The sequence below is a fragment of the Rhopalosiphum maidis genome, chromosome 4, assembly GCF_003676215.2.
Source record: "Rhopalosiphum maidis isolate BTI-1 chromosome 4, ASM367621v3, whole genome shotgun sequence".
Lineage (NCBI taxonomy): Eukaryota > Metazoa > Arthropoda > Insecta > Hemiptera > Aphididae > Rhopalosiphum > Rhopalosiphum maidis.
Window position 1 is genome coordinate 1585247 of NC_040880.1, and position 22057 is coordinate 1607303.

Consider the following 22057-nt stretch of genomic DNA (forward strand, 5'->3'; position numbering starts at 1 on the left):
GTTAAAAATATTTATTATTTGTAATCAGTTTCCCTATGTAAAATCTTATAAACGCAATAATTACACAATTTGTATACAAATACCTTATACGGTCAATCTTAATGTTAAGTGCTTATGCAGTGTTTCTTAAAATGACTTCAAACACACCCACAAATGTATTGTTTCAGTATTAAAACTGTACAGCAACAATATGCCAAATTTGAATTCAGAAATATCTATTAGATAATTCGAATTAATTTTAATATTATAATAAATTAGATTTTTATCGAAATTGAAGTTTAAAATATCATCTAAAAGGAATTTGGTATGCTATTTAATTAATACCTATTTAATTTTTATAGCGATTTGTAGGTATAAGTATGTAAAATTATATAATTTAAAAATCTTTACAACTTGCTTTGGAGTTAAAACATCAATAAAAGCCTTCTTACTAACTTTAGTTAATATTGAGACGTCTAAATTGTACATAAGGATTTCTTTAGGTAATATATCGTCATCAAAATTTGAAAATTCTATAATATTAGAAATCAATTACAGTCATAATATGATATCTTTTGTGTCTCATACTTTGTAAACAATATTTTGAGCTTTATAATATTACATATTATAATAGTACACAATTACGCTTAACATGAAAATATTATTTTGGAAAACGAAAATTGTATATGACGATATAAAAAAAATAACCGTACGACAGCGCAACATAGAAAAAATAATTATAAATCATACATATTATAATATCTATGTTTTCTCACAAAAAGCACGGTCAACTGCGCGTGACTGAAATAAATAATAATAGCGAAAAGCTTGGGGCGTGTGTTGCTGCAGGTCTCCGGCGGAAAAGAAAGACATGAGGCATTTACGCGCAAATATATATTATTTTTATAAATATATATGTGTACAGAATATTTCATATATAAGTCACATGCAATTAGGCGGGAATGATAAAATTATATAGACGAAGAGAGAACAGACGGCAGAGTGAGTGAAATAAAGTGAGAAGGAGGAAAAGGGCGGTGATAGAGAGTGAGTGAAAGAGCGGACAGTATGTATTAGGTGTGCGTTATTTTTTTTTCTGCTCACGAGTGCCAAATTTGTTCCGGTTTGCTCAATCCGGCCGAGCGACTCGCCGCGCGATACCGAATGCCTGCAGTATACATGATTAAAAATTGCGTGGCGCAATTTGCGTCGCGTTGCGCCAGAAAAGCGGCGGAAAAACAGCCGGATCAAATTTATCACAGTTCGACGGTGCGGGACCCCGCGCGCATAAACGCACGCTTTACATGCCTGTCAGAAGCCGTTAAATTGCTCGTGGATTTATCTGCACAACCCTTTCCCCCTTCCACGTTTTAATAATATTTATACTCACCCGAATTTCCCCTGCCACAGGGTTTTCGTACCCTCTAAAGAAAACAGTTTTATTATACATACATCGAGTATAGTGTACATAATATTATAATACGTATACCTGAATATATATTACCTGCACTATTACCTGTCGTATGTATGTATACATGTATGTGTATATGTTTGTGTGTGTGTGTATTTATATTATTCATTCGAAGTCGCCTGTCTGTGTACTAGCGAGCGTTAGGTAACCTGACCTTCGGTTAAGGTCAAATTTAAAATTTTTTTTATATTTTTGTTTTCACTGGACATTCACGTTTTATGACGCCGTGTTTTTTATGTATAATATAATATTGAGTACACAACTCGTATGACACGGATATGCAAAACGGCGTAGTTTACCGAAATATACTTTATTATAACACCCTTGTAACAACAATGCACTCGTGGATGGGTGTATGTGTGTGTTGGGTGATTTGTAATTGTTATACTTTACTTAAATGGTAATACGAATAATAATAATAATTACTTATAGCTGTTTAATCATTGTCATAATTGGTGAAATAAAATTATTATTACTATTAATATTGGTATTTGAGTGGCCCAGTGGACATAAAATATAAAATAGTCTTTTATGATAGCAACATTTTTAATAAGTCCTTGCAGAAGAAACAAAAACTAATAAACGGCTAAAGATTATAACTAGAAGATATTTTCGAAATCATATTTAAATGAATGATGATAAAACATATTGAGAATTTGAGAAATAGATTTTTAAATTTGTTTTTTCACTTTGACAATTTATTATTTAATAGTGATAAAATATTATTCTTCAAGCAAAAATACGCCTATAACATTTATTATTAAATCCAACTTATATTACTAGGCTCTGCCACCGACTTTGGTGGCACTCCATCAGTTATCAAATATTTTAGTTTTAGAAAAAAATTAGATCGGATATTAACCACCATGTTAAAATGTTTTAATGTAAATCGAGATATTCAAAAGTCTTTTAAAGTTTTTAACTAAATTAAAAATATCATAAATATATATATTTTATAAAGATATAAATATTATAAATATAGATACGTTGGAGATGCTGATTAGTAAATAACTATTCTCTATATTTTATTATAAGTTTTTAGCATTTATATTGTGTTACTGATTATTCCAGTACCTACCATCATTATTAAATACTACATTTGGTTTCTCGTAGGAAATCGACAAATATTTCGGAGATTCAATTTCAACACTCGCAATATTTCCATCTCCGAACGGTTATTTTAAACAATAATAGTATAGTATATATACTGTTTTTACAGACGACCGTATGACCTATAGGTACATATGTTTTATTATTACCTTAAAAAAAACCGCGCAGTTGTTATGCACGGAAAGTTTTGGTATAAAAAAAAAACCACTTTTTAGTGCTTTTGTAAATTTAATAATAACATTATTATATTACATACTATAATATTACAAGGTAAACGGACCTTTATTAAAAACAAGTAGTTTGATAGAGTAAACACATTTATGTGCGTGCATTATGTATAATGTTCTATATATGCAGCGTTATAGAAATATAAAATTATGGGTACATAAACGCTGGTGCGCAAAGGCTCGTTAAGAATTTAGAAACCGTCTATAGAAAGGTCTTAATTTCAACAGGCTGTGGCTTGTCAATTTACTAACGTGTACCTATATAACCAAAATCGATCGAAGCGAAGGGTGTTATTATAGGTATGCACATAAAAATGTATATTGTGTTGATATAAGACGTCACGCCCTGTGCACGGCAAGCGCACCCGGCAAGCGGCTCGGCATCGAAATGACTATTTTTACAACCCTGCCAATGCAAACAACGTGACCGATTGGCGCAGTCCAATTAATTAAGTTAAAGGTCAACGGTATAGTATCTGCTTTCTTTTTAACTCACCCCTAAGACTATTCTAGTTTTATGATTAATCAACGCCCGGCGAGCTCGTCAGTTCAAAGACGACGGTGATTTATTGAAACAGCACCGCGCATAATCACGATAATAATAACAATACATAAGCATATCTAATATAATATATATTATATACTTCACGAGACTGCGTGTAATATAAACGATATTACGGCCAACGTTCTATATGTATAAAAGCTGCCATACAATCATCAAACCGATAAAATGCCATAGCATTATATTAGTTTTGATTGACTGTGTAACAGATTGAATAATATTTAATTAGAAATACGCGAACACTGACTTTCTTTTTGTTTTGCATACATATACAATATTTATACTTCAGTATTACTCTTAGTCCTTTTGACATTTCGGGTTATTCAGAAAATGGCGTCGGTGATTTAATTTTTCACGTCAAAAAAGACCTTTTGATGAAATTCCCTCCGGACTATATTATTACTGACTGCTGTTAAAATGTCAGAGTCAAAAGGTTACGCTTGCTTTTCTTTTTTTTTTTTTTAATATTTGTTGAAGACAAATAAGCGTCGAGTAGGTCGGTTAATTAACTAATATATACCTGTTGACTGTTACTACAATGTCATCGGAATTTGTCGAAATATTATTATAATTAATTACGTAATATTGTAACAATAATTTATAACTGTTTAACTATGACCTATATTTTATAAACATATATAACAATATATTACTGGACTATTTAATACATACCCTATTCAATTTGTTATTAGCAGTGACTTTTTTTTGTAGTTGTTAGTATTCTTAATTCAACAACCTTTTCAATATATTACATTGTGATCACACGTCGTTCTTATGATTGTCTATGTAAGTAAAATATATAGTTTAAGATAAAGTATTGTAAATTGTAGAACTTCCGCTCCAATTAATCTAAACTTCGTTAAATTAATCAAAATAATTCTAAGTTCATATGTTAATATTACGACAATGAAGGAAAAACGATCATAATTTAAAAAAAAAAGTATTTAAAAATCATTAAAATCAGTGATATTTTATAGATTAATTTGTCAAGTACCTAAAGCCAAATTAGGTTCTGTATTATTTTTAATTTTTAGAGAATATGGCTTATAATCAATTATAATAGGATATTATTTCAAGTCCCTACCAGAAACTTGAACCAAAATATTTATTTCAGGAAATAACATAGCTATCAATAGGGACTGAAAAAAACATATCGCCTTGCAACTTACAAACCTCCTTTATAAGAATGTAAACAACGTTAACGTTGTTTAAAAAATAACATGGTTAGTTGATAAACATTATTTTCATCTTGTAATTTACCCTTATTACTGGCAAACTATACTAATAATTAAAAAATAAATTAAAAATGTAGCGGATGTTTACAATTTAACAGTAAAAAAAAATATGATTATATAAAAATAATTGAAAACATTATTAACGTAGTTTAAAGATACATAATTATATTGTGTTTCAAAAATATATAGTTATACCGATGATTTTTTTTGCGTTTGTTTTAAAATTGTATTCGCGTCCAAATGAAAGAAACACGCGCATAATTTAATATAAAATATAACGAAGTAATTATTAAAAAGAAAAATGACACAATTTTATTTCATTACAATTAATTTTTAATCAAAATACTAACTTCTAATAAATAATTTACATTTCGTTTGTAAAGTATTGTTACAAAATTATGAAAAATTTTAATATTATTATATAATATTTAAATACTGCGAATACTATAGGTACGATATTTCTTTGTTCTATTATACCAAAAAATAAGTGTAATGATTATAATATTATGTAATTATATATTAGCTTATTATCATTTATGTAGAATTATTAAAGAAAATAAACTAGGTAAATATATCTAATGTTATTAGTATTTGTAATTGTTTATAATTGACCTTTTTTATGACATCTTAGTTTGTACATTATACTATATAGTATATATATTAAATCTAAGAAAAAAATACTAACCATGTATAATAGTAATACTAGTAAGTAATATTAAAGTGTAGGCTTATATATATATTATACTAAAATAATAACTTTTCGATGTTCAGCATACCTAAACATAATTATTGGACTTCTTGTATAAGTTATTATGAATATAATATGCGTTAACGCACTATTATATACATGCATTAATCAGTCAACCGTTAAATATTTTAGGATAGAAATACAACTTACAAGCGTTTTGGTTATTGAGAAACGGAACGTTATTAACATGGCACGAACAACAAATATATTATTATTATATGACATTTTGATTCGTGATGAAAAACACTATTACTTAAGTATGTAGGTAATTTAATTTTTACGACGACAAAAATATATTAAATATACAATATAATAACTACTGATGTATAAATTAAGATTTATATAACACACATGTCAAAATATAACGAAGACAAAATGTTAAATAGAATAACTACATTATTATTGCATTATAAATAATAACACTTTTTAAAAATTGTTCAATTTGTGAAAGAAAAAAAGATGAATAAAATTGTATAGAACTGTAATGTTTAATATTCGGCAAGAAATCAAATGAAAATGTGAATAGTTTCATTTCAGCTAGGAGTTGAATAAATTATTAATTTAATTCTGTAGTTTATGTATATTAATACTTTATACTAATGATGTATTAAAGTATAGAACCATGCATGAACATTTATGTTAGTATATATAATAAGATTAAAAAAAAAAATACAATTATATTTTGCATTTAATTGTTTTTTTTTTTTGTTATTTATTGAAAGCAGTGCAGGTTTTGTAAAATTAATTTTGTTTTTAAATAATATGAGTCTAAATTATAATATAATATAATAGCCAATTAGTAGAAATTAACACTAATAATACATATTAAAATTTAATTTATAGAATTCCAAATTACGAGGTTAGGTTAGTATTAAAACATTTATAATATTTTAAAGCATAATTAATACATTTGTACCGTTGCGATTCGATTTTATTTTCATCATTTGTTATTTGTTTAGTAAATAATTTTCTACATTATTATAGATACAATATTAGTTATTTATACAGAATACTAATATACTTATCTACTACGAAATATGTACCTACCTAGGCTATTTATTTATAGTTAATAATTATATCGGAAACTAATTTATTAATATTTATTTTTTATGTTCACAGCAGCTTAGTTGTGCATGCATATATTGCATAATATAGAATAAGTTAAGTTTTCAAATAATGTTTTGCAGATATATTAAATAGGTTTTTTTAAATTGTGTTCAACAAAAACGATGGAAATAGCATACGATTTTAGAAAATCCCTATAATTCTTGTCACAAATAATTTGAAAGATCCTGTATGTATATAAATACTGTATGAGATATACACTAAGCAAAAAATTAACATGTGTTATGGTAAAACTTAATTAAGCTATATATTAAAATTGGTATAATAATATAATATATAAAATAAAATAACTGTATATCTACGAGTCGTTTGAAATCGAATAAATTCCAAATCGCTCTTCAAGTTTGAAATATCACATCGAAATCAATAAACATTATATTTATTACTAAATCGGGTACTACAGAGATGAATCTTTGGCTATGACTAGCCGTATACTTTTCAAAATAATATAAATAATATTTTATTTAATATTCCACGATATTATGGTAAACATAATGCCTATAATATAAAAATAATATTAATATAAGAGTTTGAAAAATTGGCACGTTCGGGTCCGCCGGCCTGGCAATCGTGCTCCGTGTTATCTAGTATCCTACGCTTAATATATTTTATTCGTACGATTTTTCGCCGTTTTTCGTCACGTCAGTTCTTGGCCTTCCCGCACACCAGAACGAATAAAATTATGTAGAAAGCATCAGACCATATACACTTACATTGTAGATTTTATATGTCGATCGCAATTTGTTTTTAAAGTTTCCCCTAAAAATTATAATAAGAGTGAAGCGCACTTATACATAATATACTCACGATAATATAACGCTGTAGATTATCATTATAATATGCCCCTGAATTGATTACCAATTTTAGTTCAACAACTATTGCTCCAAATACTCTAAATATTATTATTTGGATTATAAATAATGTATTCAATACGAGCATTACATTAATCCGATAGATTGATTTTTGAATACCTTCCTTCAAACTCTAGTATAAATATTTACAACAGGCACTTAACATACAGTAGGACTTAAAAACACGTAAATATTGAAACCTAAAATATATATTATGCGTGGAAATAATATATTAAAGTCAGTTAATTCTAAGTTTTTCAAATTTAAGTAATATTTTATTTATGTAAGTAATAAAACTAGTAGAGCCCTTTCCATTAAGTACATAATATATCAAGCTCCATTTATGCACGTGAATAAGATTTAATTCACATCTTCACCAATCATCGTCAAAAGACAAAAAGATTTTAATCATTAAAGTTCTGTAATTTCAAAACACCTCATCAACACATTATCATCACAATCACTACTGGACAACTCAGAAAGACGGTCTAAACTAAAATGGAGCAATCTATCATAGAAAAATAGTTTATTCTTATTTATTTATTTTTTAAAACGGGCGAGACGCTTTTGGAAATTTTATCTTTGTTCTGAACATTCATTCAAGACAACCGTGTGACTTGCCCCTTAAGCACTTTCACCATTATATACCTATCCAAATTTTATTGTTATAATATTATACTTCTGATGTATAAACTATGAATAAACTGATATCATACTTATAAAAATTTAAATGTCTATTTAAAATATTGTTTTTGTACATAATTCGTCAATGATAAACTATGAGCGTGGATAAAGCGTATATTAAATATTTTAAAAGCAATATATTTCTATCCATTCGAATCAAAGTGTTCACGTGTGAATATACGTGTAACGTGGATTATTACTAATGGCACAAATATAATAGATCAAAAGTAGTGACTGTTTGGTATGGAAATGTTGGCAGTTTAATTTAAAAGCAGTAATTAATGACTTTCAAAAAACGATTGCCTACAAAGAAAGTTGATTGCGCGTTCAATTATGTATATGACGTGTGTCGTACTATGATCAAACGTGCAGAACATTATCATTGAGGAGTGAATTTTAATTATGGACATAGAATTATAATCGGCGCCGAATCTATAACAATAACCAAAAACGAATGCGTTGGTAAAGTGTATTAAAAACCTTTTATCGGAATAATAAAGGTGTACTGACGCGTATACAATGGAATGTGAGTCTTTTTACAACATTATCGCATGAAACAATTTTCAGCGCGGAAAAGAAAAATTTAATAAACACAATAAAAAAAATTTAAATCGCGTAACAAACGATTGACTATACACATATATAATACAACAACAGCGGACAGCAACATATTTCTCGCCACAATGAAAACTATACACGGATCCGCGCTTGCGTATAGAGAATATTATATCGATGCCGCACAGAACCAGATTTATAGTTGGCGAGTATGAGGAAATGCCTCCCCCACCCCATTGTTACAGTACTAGTAGGCAAAAATATAATAATATAGGTACCAAATAAGTCACCAATTTACTTTCTTTTTTTACAACGGTCGTTGAGAAAAATTATAAGATCGATCATATTAAATATCCATATAGTTTGAGAACCGTCAAAGTTGCATAACTGTAGTGTTATATCTAAAATAAATGATGTAAAATATTATAACAATATAATTTCAAGAATGTATACATTAAGTTAATAGTTCAGTTGGTTATTATCGATATTGTATTATTTGGTTTGCATTAATTTTTAAAGATTTTGCAAAAATGTTACTTATAAGCAAGTTTTTAATGAATTTATCAACGATGATAATATATGATAAAAATAAATTATTGTAAACATTGTTTACATTTAAGTAGCTAACCTTATATTATTTAGTGTTTACACCATTTAGATTCATAAAAAGTCCAGATTATAATGTCTTTATTGACACCAAAATTACAATAATTAGATAATACGAATAAAAATATACTGTAAAAGTATTGTTGAATTTACTATGGTTAATATATGTTTTTCAAAGGAAAAGCTTTAATTTTTAAGAAACATTTGAAAAAATAATTGATAACAACAACATGCTGTGAATAAAACAAATAAAACTATTGAATAAATCAAATCAACTAAACTCCGCTAAAATTGTTTTTTACATTAAACGATATACATATATGATTTTTAACACTCGAGAATATAATTTTACTTCATCCATTAAAAAATATATTCATTGGATGGAGTAATGTTTAATATAACGTTGTCTGCGAACCATTTACGCAGTGTTTATTTGTGTAGGAAATGGGATGCATGCATCTGAACAAATATCTTTGCACTGCAGATGAAGGTGTAGCGTCTATCTGAGTCGATAAGAAAACCATTCATGAGATTCGTGAAAAAATATCTGGTGATAAAATATAGTAAACATGAATAAATAATAGATAAAAAATATCTGAAAATAAAATATCCCAGCAAATATTAATATACGTGTTTCTATTGGTCCACTGAGAACGCACAAACCATAACAATGTTTTTAAATTAAATAATTGTTTAATTTTATTTAAGTTTCTAAATTTTAAATTGTATTCATGATAACGTAGTGTTTTTTATTAAATAATGATTATCGATCATAGATGTGTAGGTATAACACATATTATACAGATTAGGTAGTAGATACCTTATACCTATAGATATTATGTTTTTGGTTCACATTTTCAGTTTTTTAACATTTATACATCTGAGTATTATTTTACCCAAAATGAACTAATATAATATAATATTCTGAAATATATCATTGTTTCTAGGTTTTAATGTTCCTCAATTCACTAGCTAATCGGTCTCGATGTATCTATCTCACTTTGTCAACTAATTCGACTAAGATGTGCAATCCTAACCTAACCTAACTTGTAATAGAATATGTAAAGCACTCGGTATATTTTGAAACGAGGTTTAAATTATTCTCTAGGCTTTTTTGATATTTCCAAGAACAATATTTGAAACTTTTGTCAAAATCGGATGAATATTTTTAAATATTAAAACTACAAATATAAAGATTGCATTTTGTTTTGCATTTGAATAATAAACAATACTATTAAATAATAATATTATTTAATTTATTAAAAAAAAAAAAACCTATAACAATGCATAGTGGGTAGGATAATCTATACCAATTTTTTTTACAATTTTATTTCTGTAACTCTTTGCAACCATACACATAATGTAAACAAAAAATTATTCGATTTTCGTGAAAAAACTAAAATTACGTGTGAGCCACTCCATACCAACCCTTAAGGGTAGAAATAATAAGCTTAAAACACTACCTACCCGATCTTCAAGAAATCAATTGATATAAATTGTATTGAAATCAATATAGCAGTTTCTGGAGATTAGCGCATCCAATTATGCAAACTCTTCAGCTGTATAATATTAAGTATTTTTTTCTGGCGTAACTGCAACCACGGCGCGTTGACCCACATCTCCGCCAAGAAAACGCTGTGACGATGTGAAAACCGTTTACACGCCGACCTTGGCATTCGAGTGCCCTGTCGCCGTCTCCCCATTTCCCCAACGGTAGTGTATTACGTCGTCAGTGTCGCGTGTCCAATTCGGGAAAACGTGTCTCGGGAAATAACCAGCTGCGGAGGTGGTGGTAGAGACCTACGACGTGGGGGACGTTTGAAAAATGTATAAAATCCCAGGCCGAGACTTGTATGTTATCAGTGTTCGATAGTTCGGGTCTCAACGACTATTATTCAAAACAATAAAATATAATAATATTAATATATCGCATATATTATAACAAAATATTTTATTACACGTTTCATTGCGACTACATCGTATAACTGTGAAACCCATCGTCGTTCACTATCAACACATCTACACCATGAGATCGTGTCAAGTGAGTAAACTTTTATCATGATTTGTTATATCAGTGCTTGGTACTCAATAAAATCGATAATATTTTTATTGGTAGTTACTACTACACACAAAGAGTATGATTTTATACTAGTGGTTTCAAAAATTTCAAGATTCTGGATTTCGGATTCAAGTGTTTTTTTCTGTAAAATTCGTTTGCCTTGTTGCACATGTTATAACTTTTATTTAGAATATTCTAAATAGTTCATAAAAAAATAAATATTTGTATAAAATCATCAAACATTTATATTTTTTCGATGTGTGATATTTAATTTTTCTACATTTTGAAAATTTGTTTAAAAAGTGTTTACATAAAAACAAATACTTCTTTGAATGTCAACAAAGAAATATATCTTCTATTATCTCTGATGTTCTTAATTTAAAAAGAAAAACGTAAAAAAACTCATATTTTACATATTTTTACAGCTTTCATTATTTCATACTATTTATAATATTATTCAATGGAATATTTCTCCTTTTTTTGTTAACATATTTAAACGATTTTTTTTTTAAAAAAACCTTAGTGTACCAAGTCCTGAATTCAGATAACTATGTATAATATTGTTATGGTATCTCGTCATCTTCCGCTATTTGTTTCAAGAGTCGTGTTAATATACTGAAACCGTCGTCGTATATTTGCGGCGTGCGTGTGTGTTTTTTAGATATTAGCTGCACTGAGCGTGATGACAGCATGCACCATGGCCATACCAATTTTCGTCGAAGGAGGACCCCGATCCCAGAGCTCAGAATCTGCCGAAAATTACGTGAGTAGACGATCTTGTACATTTATTTTAATTATTTGAAACGCGATCCCGTCCACTTGTTACATTATTATTGTCAATTAGTTTAAATTAGCTGTGACCAAATTTGAAAATGGAACTTGAATCCATACTTCTTAATGCCCACAAAAAATTGTCATACCTTCTTATCATAACTCATTTTTAAGGACATCATAATTTTTAAATACCTGTGAAACTTAATTTTTTATTTGAGATGAGGTATATGCCTTATTTTAAGTGTTTAAAATCTTGAACCATATACTCCTTCTTTCCCACTAAAATTAAATAATTATAACAGTATATTATCATCTATTTGTGATGTGAATAGGTTATATTATAATTATATTCTTCGCCAAACATCTACATATGGGGGGTGGTTATCCTAATTTGGTGGCCTGGAGCTCTGTAGGCATTTACCACTAAAACTACTAATAAATATCGACAGTTATAGATTTGTAATGCATGACAAAGGCTGTAAGCACGCTAAACGTTTTAGTTAATATCAATGTTTTTTCTGCCAATAACGACTATACTTAGTTTGTAATTTTTCACTCGCGATAACCGATTTCGTTTGTTCAATACGACATAATATAATTTTCTCACACGACATTCCACTGTATTGTTAAGGTACCCCCGCCATGTATCGGTTACACGCGGCAACGACCTATACTACAGCTCGTTTTCGGTTAAATCGACTAAAAATTACATTACACTATCACCCAGTCGGGTAAATAACTTAAAATATAACAACAATGTCATACACGATAACGTATAAATAAGTACGCAGTGTTTGTAACGGACCGGAACAGCTGGTAAAGTGCTATGGTTAAGCAACGTCGTCGTCACATTATAAACCTACGCCAGCGAATAGCTATTGCGGCAGTAATAATAATATTTTATAATCGTGTACTGGCCGTAACCGTCTTGAATACAATACGGTATATTGTACGCGCGATCTCGCTCATTTCTTTCATTGTTATCGTCGTTATCACTATCTTCAACGGTCCAGTAAGCACTCACACACCATCGGCCATTCTTGTTATTTTACTATACTATGATAGCGGTACGAGTTTAGCGTAATGTTTTTGTTCGATTTGTCCACCAACGTTTGATCGAGTCCTGCGATAAACGCAATTTAGTCCGTCGCCATATTCGTTAAATGTGATAAATAATTACATATGCTGTAATAGTTATAAGAATAACAACATTTTTATAATATCGAAAAGATAACTCAAATAACGGACGACACTCGTGTGTTTTATATGACAGGCACCCAAAGCGTACAAATTCGATTACGCAGTTCATGATCCGGAAACGTACGATGTGAAGAGCCAATGGGAAGCGCGTGAGGGTGATGTGGTCAAGGGAGCGTACAGTGTTCTGGAACCCGATGGCGCCATGAGGCTGGTCGAATACACCGCCGACCCAGAAACAGGTTTCAACGCAGTGGTTAGCCGGTCCGACAGCGGAAACACAGGCTACAGGAAGCCCAGCAACGATGCGTTCGACTTTTAAATCGGCGTCCGCAAAGCCGGCGACCCTACATCACCGCTGGGGCAACCGATTTCCGGTGCACAGCGGTACCGACAACGACAACGATGATAACATATTATAAATTTAATATTATATTATCATAACAATGTTGTCGTATTGCTACACCGTGCACCGTCGTCGTCACCCGGTCATAATACATAATATAATACGATTATTAATATATTATATATATACGTTATTTCCCTTTCCTTCCTCGACAACACGCGTAGACTCTTATTTTAATAAAAAATCATATAATTATATTTTTATACTTTATTATAAAATAATAAATATTGCAGGTACATGATGTGTGTACTCGGACTACGCGTGGTGTGTATACCCATATAATATGTATGTACATTTTTAATCACTTCCATTGTTAATCATTTGTATTATTATTAGTATTATTTTATATCGGTTTGTTTTTATAATGAATAAAGTATAGATATTTAAAAAAAATGTAAAGTCCAACAGTTGTTCGTATTTTCACACGTTAACCGTTATATTATAGGTATAAACGCAAAACTCACAATATACAATAGTCGCACTACCATAATATAAATAATAAAAAAAATGTATATAGAACATATTCATAATATAAATTAACATTATGTAAGTAAGGCTTTTGGCCAAAATTGTAGAAACTAGTATAATTTCACTATGGTTTATGGCTGCTGTGATAAAATGACATGATGCACTTCACATTTTTTTTTTAAATGCAATTATAAAATATGTAGCTGCGATGTCCCATCCTTTTTTTATTATCTTTGGTTTACAGTATGGTACAGGCTGATTATTTTATCACTATATAATAATATATAATTTTTTCAGTAAATTGTTGTTTTAGTGAATCATTCAAATATAAAGTTTTTGAAAAACAAAAACGATATATTTATTTAAAAATATTTTTAAAAAATACATATTTTTAATGTTATTCTTTATTAATATTTTACTTTTTTATAGCAAATCGCAAATTTTTAATTTCAAATTCTGAATTTTTAGTAGGTATATTTTTGAAAATTTTGAAGTATAAAAATCAAATGCCCATATAGGTCCAGCAAGTTACAAGTATTTCAAGCTTAATTAATAAAAACATAAATATTTTCAAAATCATAAAGTGATCGAAATAATTAGACTGTACAGTGATAATAAAATCAACCAATATAAAATTAATGTAGGTATATTATAATATTTATGATATTATATAGTTGATTTTCAACATTCTAGAACATCACACTTTGTCGGTTTCGCGACTCTCGTTTGTGTATATTATAAATGTATAACTATATAATACTCGTATATTATATGGTATTATTAGATACTAAGCGTATTGATATGACTTCCGAAATTAGAATGTGAAATACAATTATTAGTCGACTGTAAAGTTGATGTACGTTTATATATCTACACATATAGGACATAGGTATAAGGACTTTTTTCGATGGTCACTTTGAGACGAAACAATAGGTATAATATTATTGTACGAATTACACTCGCCAAACCTACGGTATAAGTTCTGTGTAAGTATATGCCATATTAATATATCATAATATTAAAGTCATTATGATGCAGTATAAGGTCTACCGTTGTAATTACATTTAACTTTCGACATTTTCTTGAAATAACTCGGTTGTGTACGATAAAAACGCGATGTACCGGTTTCTCTTGGTTTCTCGGTTTTCTCTGTATATAATACAAAACCTCGATGAACCACATTCGATCAATGCTACGCTCCTGAAGGACGGATCGCAAAGATTTTTTATTATTCTTTTAACACTCGGACACACGCTTTGTTTTGTCTTCGTTGTCTTTATTCGATATCGTATGAACCGCGTACATTTATGGCCTACATCACTCATCGTCACGTATATAAAATAAACCGTGAAATAAAATAATAGCACAAACACAAATCTAAATTAAGAAATATCTGTTGTAAATTATACGTATATTTGGTTAATATAATTAGTAAACCCAATACCGCCAGGACGTATTTAAATTTTTAATTCGTTGTTTACGATTTCAACCGTATACAAAGTCGCACATTATAATATTACAAACTAAATTGTGTGGCATCACGAGACGACGATGGAAGTTAGACATTGTTTATTTTTATGAATTTAAAAATGTACATATCTATAACAATAAATTTGTCAAATTTGAGCATTTAATTAAACACAAACAAATATTAACGAATATTATTAACTATTAAGAAAGAAAATTCAAGAAGTTTATTAATGTGATTTGTTGGAAGGATAACCCACATCCAAGCGAATCATTTGTGTTAGGGACAATTCATACAATTATTTCTAAAAATAGAGGTACCACATAATCGATATTTGGATACGCCATTAACCACTGATGAGTTATTATTCAAATTTTTTATATTGGCAATATTTTTATGTTATCTGGACGTTAGAACCATAAACTTATCTAAGGTTAAAATTTCGAATAAGGTTAGTTCCGTGTTAACTTAAAATAAATGTTAGGGTTCCACTCTCCTATAGTCCTATACATACCATTACAAATTTTAGGCTTTATTTTAAGACGATATGAAAAATCCATTGGTTTTATAAGGATGCATTTATTTTTGTGTTTGGGGCAGCAGGAAGTATGGAAGATAGCTAATCCTAGAAATTGTATACCCAAAATGCAATAATATACATCCATCATTACTTTTTTAAAAGTTTTTTTTTAACATTAATAAGTAATACATAAATGTATTACCTGTAACATGAAAACAACAAAAAATATTTTAATAGACTTTTAATCAACTATTTCAGTTATTTATTTTATTATTAGAAGGAAGAGGATTAAGCCGTTTTTCTTAGTTACGCCACTCACACATGTAGAATATTTTATAGATGTACTGTAGTAGGCATATAAAGTTCATCGCTGTTTTTTCATTTTGTATAATTCATGAGTACTATATAGTATAATGTCCATACGTGATGCATTTTATTTTTTCATCGTAATATTATATTATAATAAAATAATTATAGTGTTATATATATAATATATATTCGAGGTTGTATAATATTTTATAGCCATTTCATCCATTCTCAGGTCATAAAATTCGCATAAAAATTCGAAACGCTATAATATGTAGGGATTGGTTCAATATCCGATCCAATTATATAATATTACTATTATTATTAATATATAGTGTACATAGGTCTTAACTCACAATATATCCACATCACATATGCATGGCCGGCCTATGCCGTATACCGTCTTTCAGGTATCCATTAAATGATAGAGATATTAATATATCATCGACTTGTTTCGTCGAGGCCGTAGAATGACAAGAACATGCCTACTGTAGCTTATACCGATTGATATCTATATAACTATGTAGAATCTGTCCAGTGTCCACCGTGTTTATATAGATAATATTAATACTCCCTCGCATCGAGTACTATTGTAAATTTGTAAATATATAATCAATATTATCTCAGTTCTACATAGATAATAATAATTATTTATTTATTTATTTATTGTAACCAAAACATATATACAAGTAACAAGTTATAAGTAAACAAATAGCAAATTTAAGCCCAGTTAAAAATTAGAATTTTTACCATTTGAAAAACGGATCCTTAATTATTACACATCAAATTCAGCCGCTTCTTCACTTCATATCTAATTGCACCAATGAATAAAAGCCCGGTATTAGGTATAGGTATGCAATACTTCATGTGATTATAAAAAAAGCATCTTTACGACTATATTATCTTTGCCTAGGTTGGTCACATTAATACGAAACAGAAAAACAACTATAAGTAATTTTATATTGGTGTGAAACTATATTATTGAATTTGTAAATAAGTGCGTATATACAAAAAATTAACTATAATAAAATCTTGTGAACTTAACTTTTTGTGATCGTCTCGAACTGACCTAGTAGAAACTTCACCCGAAATCGTACTACAATAATTTTACCTACTAATGGCAAATCAATGTTTATCAAACCTGTTAATCTTTGCATGTTGAGTATAATTACTAACTGATGAGTTTTGAAGTTAAAAAAATAACCAACAATAAAGCCAATACTAATTACTGAATATAGAACAAATCTTAAATGCATTTATTATTTTTTTCATAACCGCTGCATTTATTAAAACGGTCAAAACACTCAAAACTGCAGTCTTTCACGTCGCATATAGGATCAAATAGACCCTAAGGTAAGAAGGTATGAACTTAATTTAAATATTATGAATGGAAATAATATTGTCTGAAAACGTTCGACGAATTGCATTCGTGGAAAACGAACGAATGAGAGATTTGTGGTGGTCGTAACCGGAAGGAGGGATACTGATCGGTCGTCTTACCTGTTGGCTGGCTAATATTATAACATTATGTAGCCGACACACCGAGATGTATACAACTCATATTGTCACATTACACAGTGGTGACGATGAAAACGAAATACGACAATTATATACACGGTGGCGTCAGCGATGACGAAGTTTTTGTAACAATATCACAATATAATCAAGTCTTGCAGTAGAGTTGTTAAAATCACGTCGCGGCGCACTATCACTATTAGAACATCGCGACCTCAAGTAATACAACATAAAGTCCCATAATTTATATTATTGTGTAAGTATGTACGTTATACCTAACTTGTAATAATAATATATAACTTCGGACATACGTGTAACGGCGGCACCGGACTATAATATGATATTATTTAGTATTTACCGCGTCAGCTCGGCTCGGCCGGCCACCGTCGTTTATTTTTGTACGCGCTCGCCGTCGACGCCGAGTGCCAACTGCAAACGCGACCAACATGAAATATAAAATAAAACAGCTTGCGTTGCCGCCGTCGTTGTCGTCGGCACAGGTTTTCTACATCTTGTTAGGTATATACGCGCATATTGTGCATGTGTGGCTATGCGTGTGTTCATACGGGTAATCGCTGGGCGGCGAAAACAGTTCCGTAAACGGTTATTTACGAGACCGGATGCGACCGGAAGTGCGCGTATACCACCGGTCAAACCGGGGTGGGGGCGGTGCGCTTCCGGTGCAATCCACGCGCGCGAATTCGCTCCGGGCCGTTTGCGCGCCACGTGGCCGATGGCCAACACACTGAACGATGGTAGCAATAATAATATTTTGCCGGAGGTAGGTACGTCACACCGCACACGACAGTAATAATAATAATACATCGTATAGCGTTAAATTATACATATTATTGTATTATTATAAACAGAGAGACGCTGCGTACCTGCCAACGATTCGTGTTACTATTTCTGAAATTTCTGTAATATTTAAATTTTATTTTAATACAAACACTCGGGCAAGATATATTTTTAGGCCAACGCAATTTTATTTTTGAATGCATGCAAAATCCACTGTACGTTATTCGAAGTTATTATATTATGTAGGTATACGCGTACTTGGACAAGACAGACGTTGTCGGTTCGCTATTTAGGCGTTCGACTGAAACGCCATAATCATAATTCATTATTTCATTACATAATTTTATTATACCATATACGTCGATTTTGGTTGATTACACCCACCAAATCCACACGTCAGGTTAAAACTTCTTTCATGGCTATATTAAATATGCTTAAGATATGCTGCCTCGGTACCAGGTGACTGCAGCCAAACCGCGGAAACAACCCGTTCGAGACGTTACAGAAATAATTAGGCCATAATTATATAGCAAATGTATACACTATACAGTATATTATAATTAATGATAATTAGCTGATTAATTCAATAAAGAGGTTAAGTAAAAGATAAAATTATTTTTGTCTAATTGTAACAGTATTTAATACTCTCAAATTGTAAAAAAAAATTTAACTCACTCTAAAAATTTAAATATGAAAAAGAACTGAACAGATTGCACAGATAATATTATCGTCTTTGAGATTTTTACAATGTTACATGTTACATTTATTATTTTACTCTTATATTATTAACGACAAAACCAAATTGGAAATATTGAATGTAAATTTAAAATGATATGTGTATCTAATAAGACACTAAGACAGAGACAACAAGAATGTGGACAATTACTGGACATATAGCGTCAAGATTATTATGCATACAAGTCTGGTGTATTAAAAGAGGCGTTAAAATAAAAATCTCCCCGCAATTCACAACCTCTTAATATTTTCAGCTATAATATGTTTAAACAAAGGTATACGCATGTTGTATGGTAATAATATACTAAACGGTATAATAATATAACGACAAGGAAAATATCACTTAGGTAATAGCTTATAAATTATATTGTATACAATACTTTAAATAGATAGGTATCTCTGTGGTTTATTTGTACAATGTATAAATGTATAATAATATATTAATGTATCATAATCGTGCAATATTATTTTACACTACCAACCCGCCTTGACTTTTAATTGTATATAAATATATATATAATAATAAAATTATCAAATTTACATTATGCAAAATAAAAATTGAATATTACCAATAAAAATATCAAAAAAGTAATTAATTTAAAACTTCAAGACGAAACTCTTCGTAACAAATCATAATATTTCAATCATCATTCCCCTTCTCGTTACCATGCTTCAAACACTCCACTAGTCAAGGTGTCTCCCACCTAATCACAATTTAGTATATAATTTGACACAATATGTAATTATTATTTATTATCACTATAATACTTCATAGTAGTTTTTTTTATGAAAGAAAACATGATCGAAAACATGATTTACAGTCAGTCTCGTGTTCATTGATTGACGCTCGTTCAACGTCATTGCTATTACCCGTGGTCGTGGTTCAATTAGGCCTGTCCGATTAAAGTTTTAATAACTATTTGCAAATATATTAATAACCGAATAATGCTGTATAGATTATAAACTGATGGTGATTTTGTAAATTAATTCTTTGTCTTATTTATTTGATAGAATACAACAAAATATTTTAAACGATTCATATTGATGGTAATTAAAAGTCTTGACTAAACAAGAAAATCAAAACGTTCCGCCGTCTAATGTTTGCGTGAATGATAGGTAAATTATTTATCGTAAATAGAAGTTGAGTTTACATCCTTTTATAGAGTTCATAAACAAAATAACCGAAACGTGCAAGATGTGAATACCGAAATTGTTAACTTCACCGTCATACTAATTATAATATTACTTACATGACATTATGCTTATTATTATGTGTGATAAATCATAAATTCAAAACAAACCAAACAGTCAGCACTCATAATGCCTAAACTTGGTCACGGCAACTCATCAAATCATGTATGACTTTCAAAAAACTAAATGACTGATAAAGTTTTAAATTATTTTTAGAACAAAAAATTGGTAATCTCTAAGTGTAGATTTACTATAGGTATCTAATATAATTATAAACTTTTTGTAATATTTAAAAATGTGAATTAAACTACATATTATATAACACTATCATTCTACAATCAAAATTTATTACATAAAAAAAATTATTATTTTAATGAACTTCAAAAAAATTTACACTAAGTGTATTCAGCCATACGGTCATTGGCCAGATATCGATAAAAATGTGTAATTCGCTATATTATCAAAACGGATTAAAAAAATAACTGAATATAATTTCTTACCTTCCAAAGTTGACATAATAATCGATGTATGTGTTTTTATAATATAATGTTATCATGGAATTAATGCAGTAGATTATTACAGCGATAAAATATTAAAATAATTAAATAATAATTCATTGTAATAGGTTTATCGGTGATTTTTTGTTAAATTTATATTAATTTTATATGATAAAACAATAATAATAAAATTAAAAATGTCAATGAAAAGATAAAATTATTACCACTTTCAATATATCAATGATTGTACACTGCGAATGTAAAAATGTGTGAAGCTATTATAGAAAACTAAAGCTATTAAACGGAATCTATTATCTGTACATATACATTGATATAATTGTGTTTTTTTTTTTTAGTTCTCGATGATTTTTTCTATTCAGAAAATCACTTGAATAACAGATAATAAATTAGAAAGTTAAGTAGTATAATATTTACTATTGTAGTTATTGTAGTCTATTTTGAAAGTATAACAATATAACTTTATTCAAACATTAAAATAAAATTATAAAATAGATATAATATAGAAAACTAAACCAACAGTTAGACTCACATAGTCACTGGATATTAGTAACCTCAAAAACTTATAATAATAAGACTGTTAACAACACTATAATATAGGTTAAATTTTTAATACATGTTATGTTACATTAACAATTTACTTTAATAGTAATAATTCAGTTTTTTTTTCTTAACTTCCAATCAATATGTGAACCTGATATTCTTTAACATTATGGGTAATAATTATCATCTCCCAGTTTCAATCTGACTAATTTATTTTGGAATTCATCATTAATGATTAAATAATTTAAAACAATAAGGGTAATCGCCAATCGGCCTGCCCCTCATCTATACTATATATTTCTGTATCTCACTTTCGTGTCCTTTTGATTTAATTTACCATTCGATGGAACCCAATATATGTATCCAACATTTATATACACCATCTATCATGTACGTAGCATTTTACACA

General features: G+C 29.1%; 2 protein-coding genes across 3 annotated transcripts in view; one reads left to right on the forward strand and one right to left on the reverse strand.

The window, feature by feature from the left end:
• LOC113550421 (four and a half LIM domains protein 2) overlaps positions 1 to 22057 on the reverse strand; it is an 88781-nt gene that overhangs the window by 56461 nt on the left and 10263 nt on the right. The window contains exon 1 of one of the 2 annotated variants that reach the window (XM_026952232.1): positions 17852 to 18155. The exons of the other annotated variant lie outside the window; for it this stretch is intronic. The gene's annotated coding sequence lies outside the window, so the exon portion shown is untranslated. Of the gene's footprint in view, positions 1 to 17851; positions 18156 to 22057 lie in introns of those variants that run through there. 2 annotated transcript variants of the gene reach the window in all.
• LOC113550422 (cuticle protein 19-like) lies at positions 11180 to 13983 on the forward strand. The gene is made up of 3 exons (XM_026952236.1): positions 11180 to 11194; positions 11874 to 11975; positions 13260 to 13983. The coding sequence occupies exons 1-3, from the start codon at positions 11180 to 11182 to the stop codon at positions 13503 to 13505; spliced, it is 363 nt and encodes a 120-aa protein (XP_026808037.1). The 3' UTR covers positions 13506 to 13983.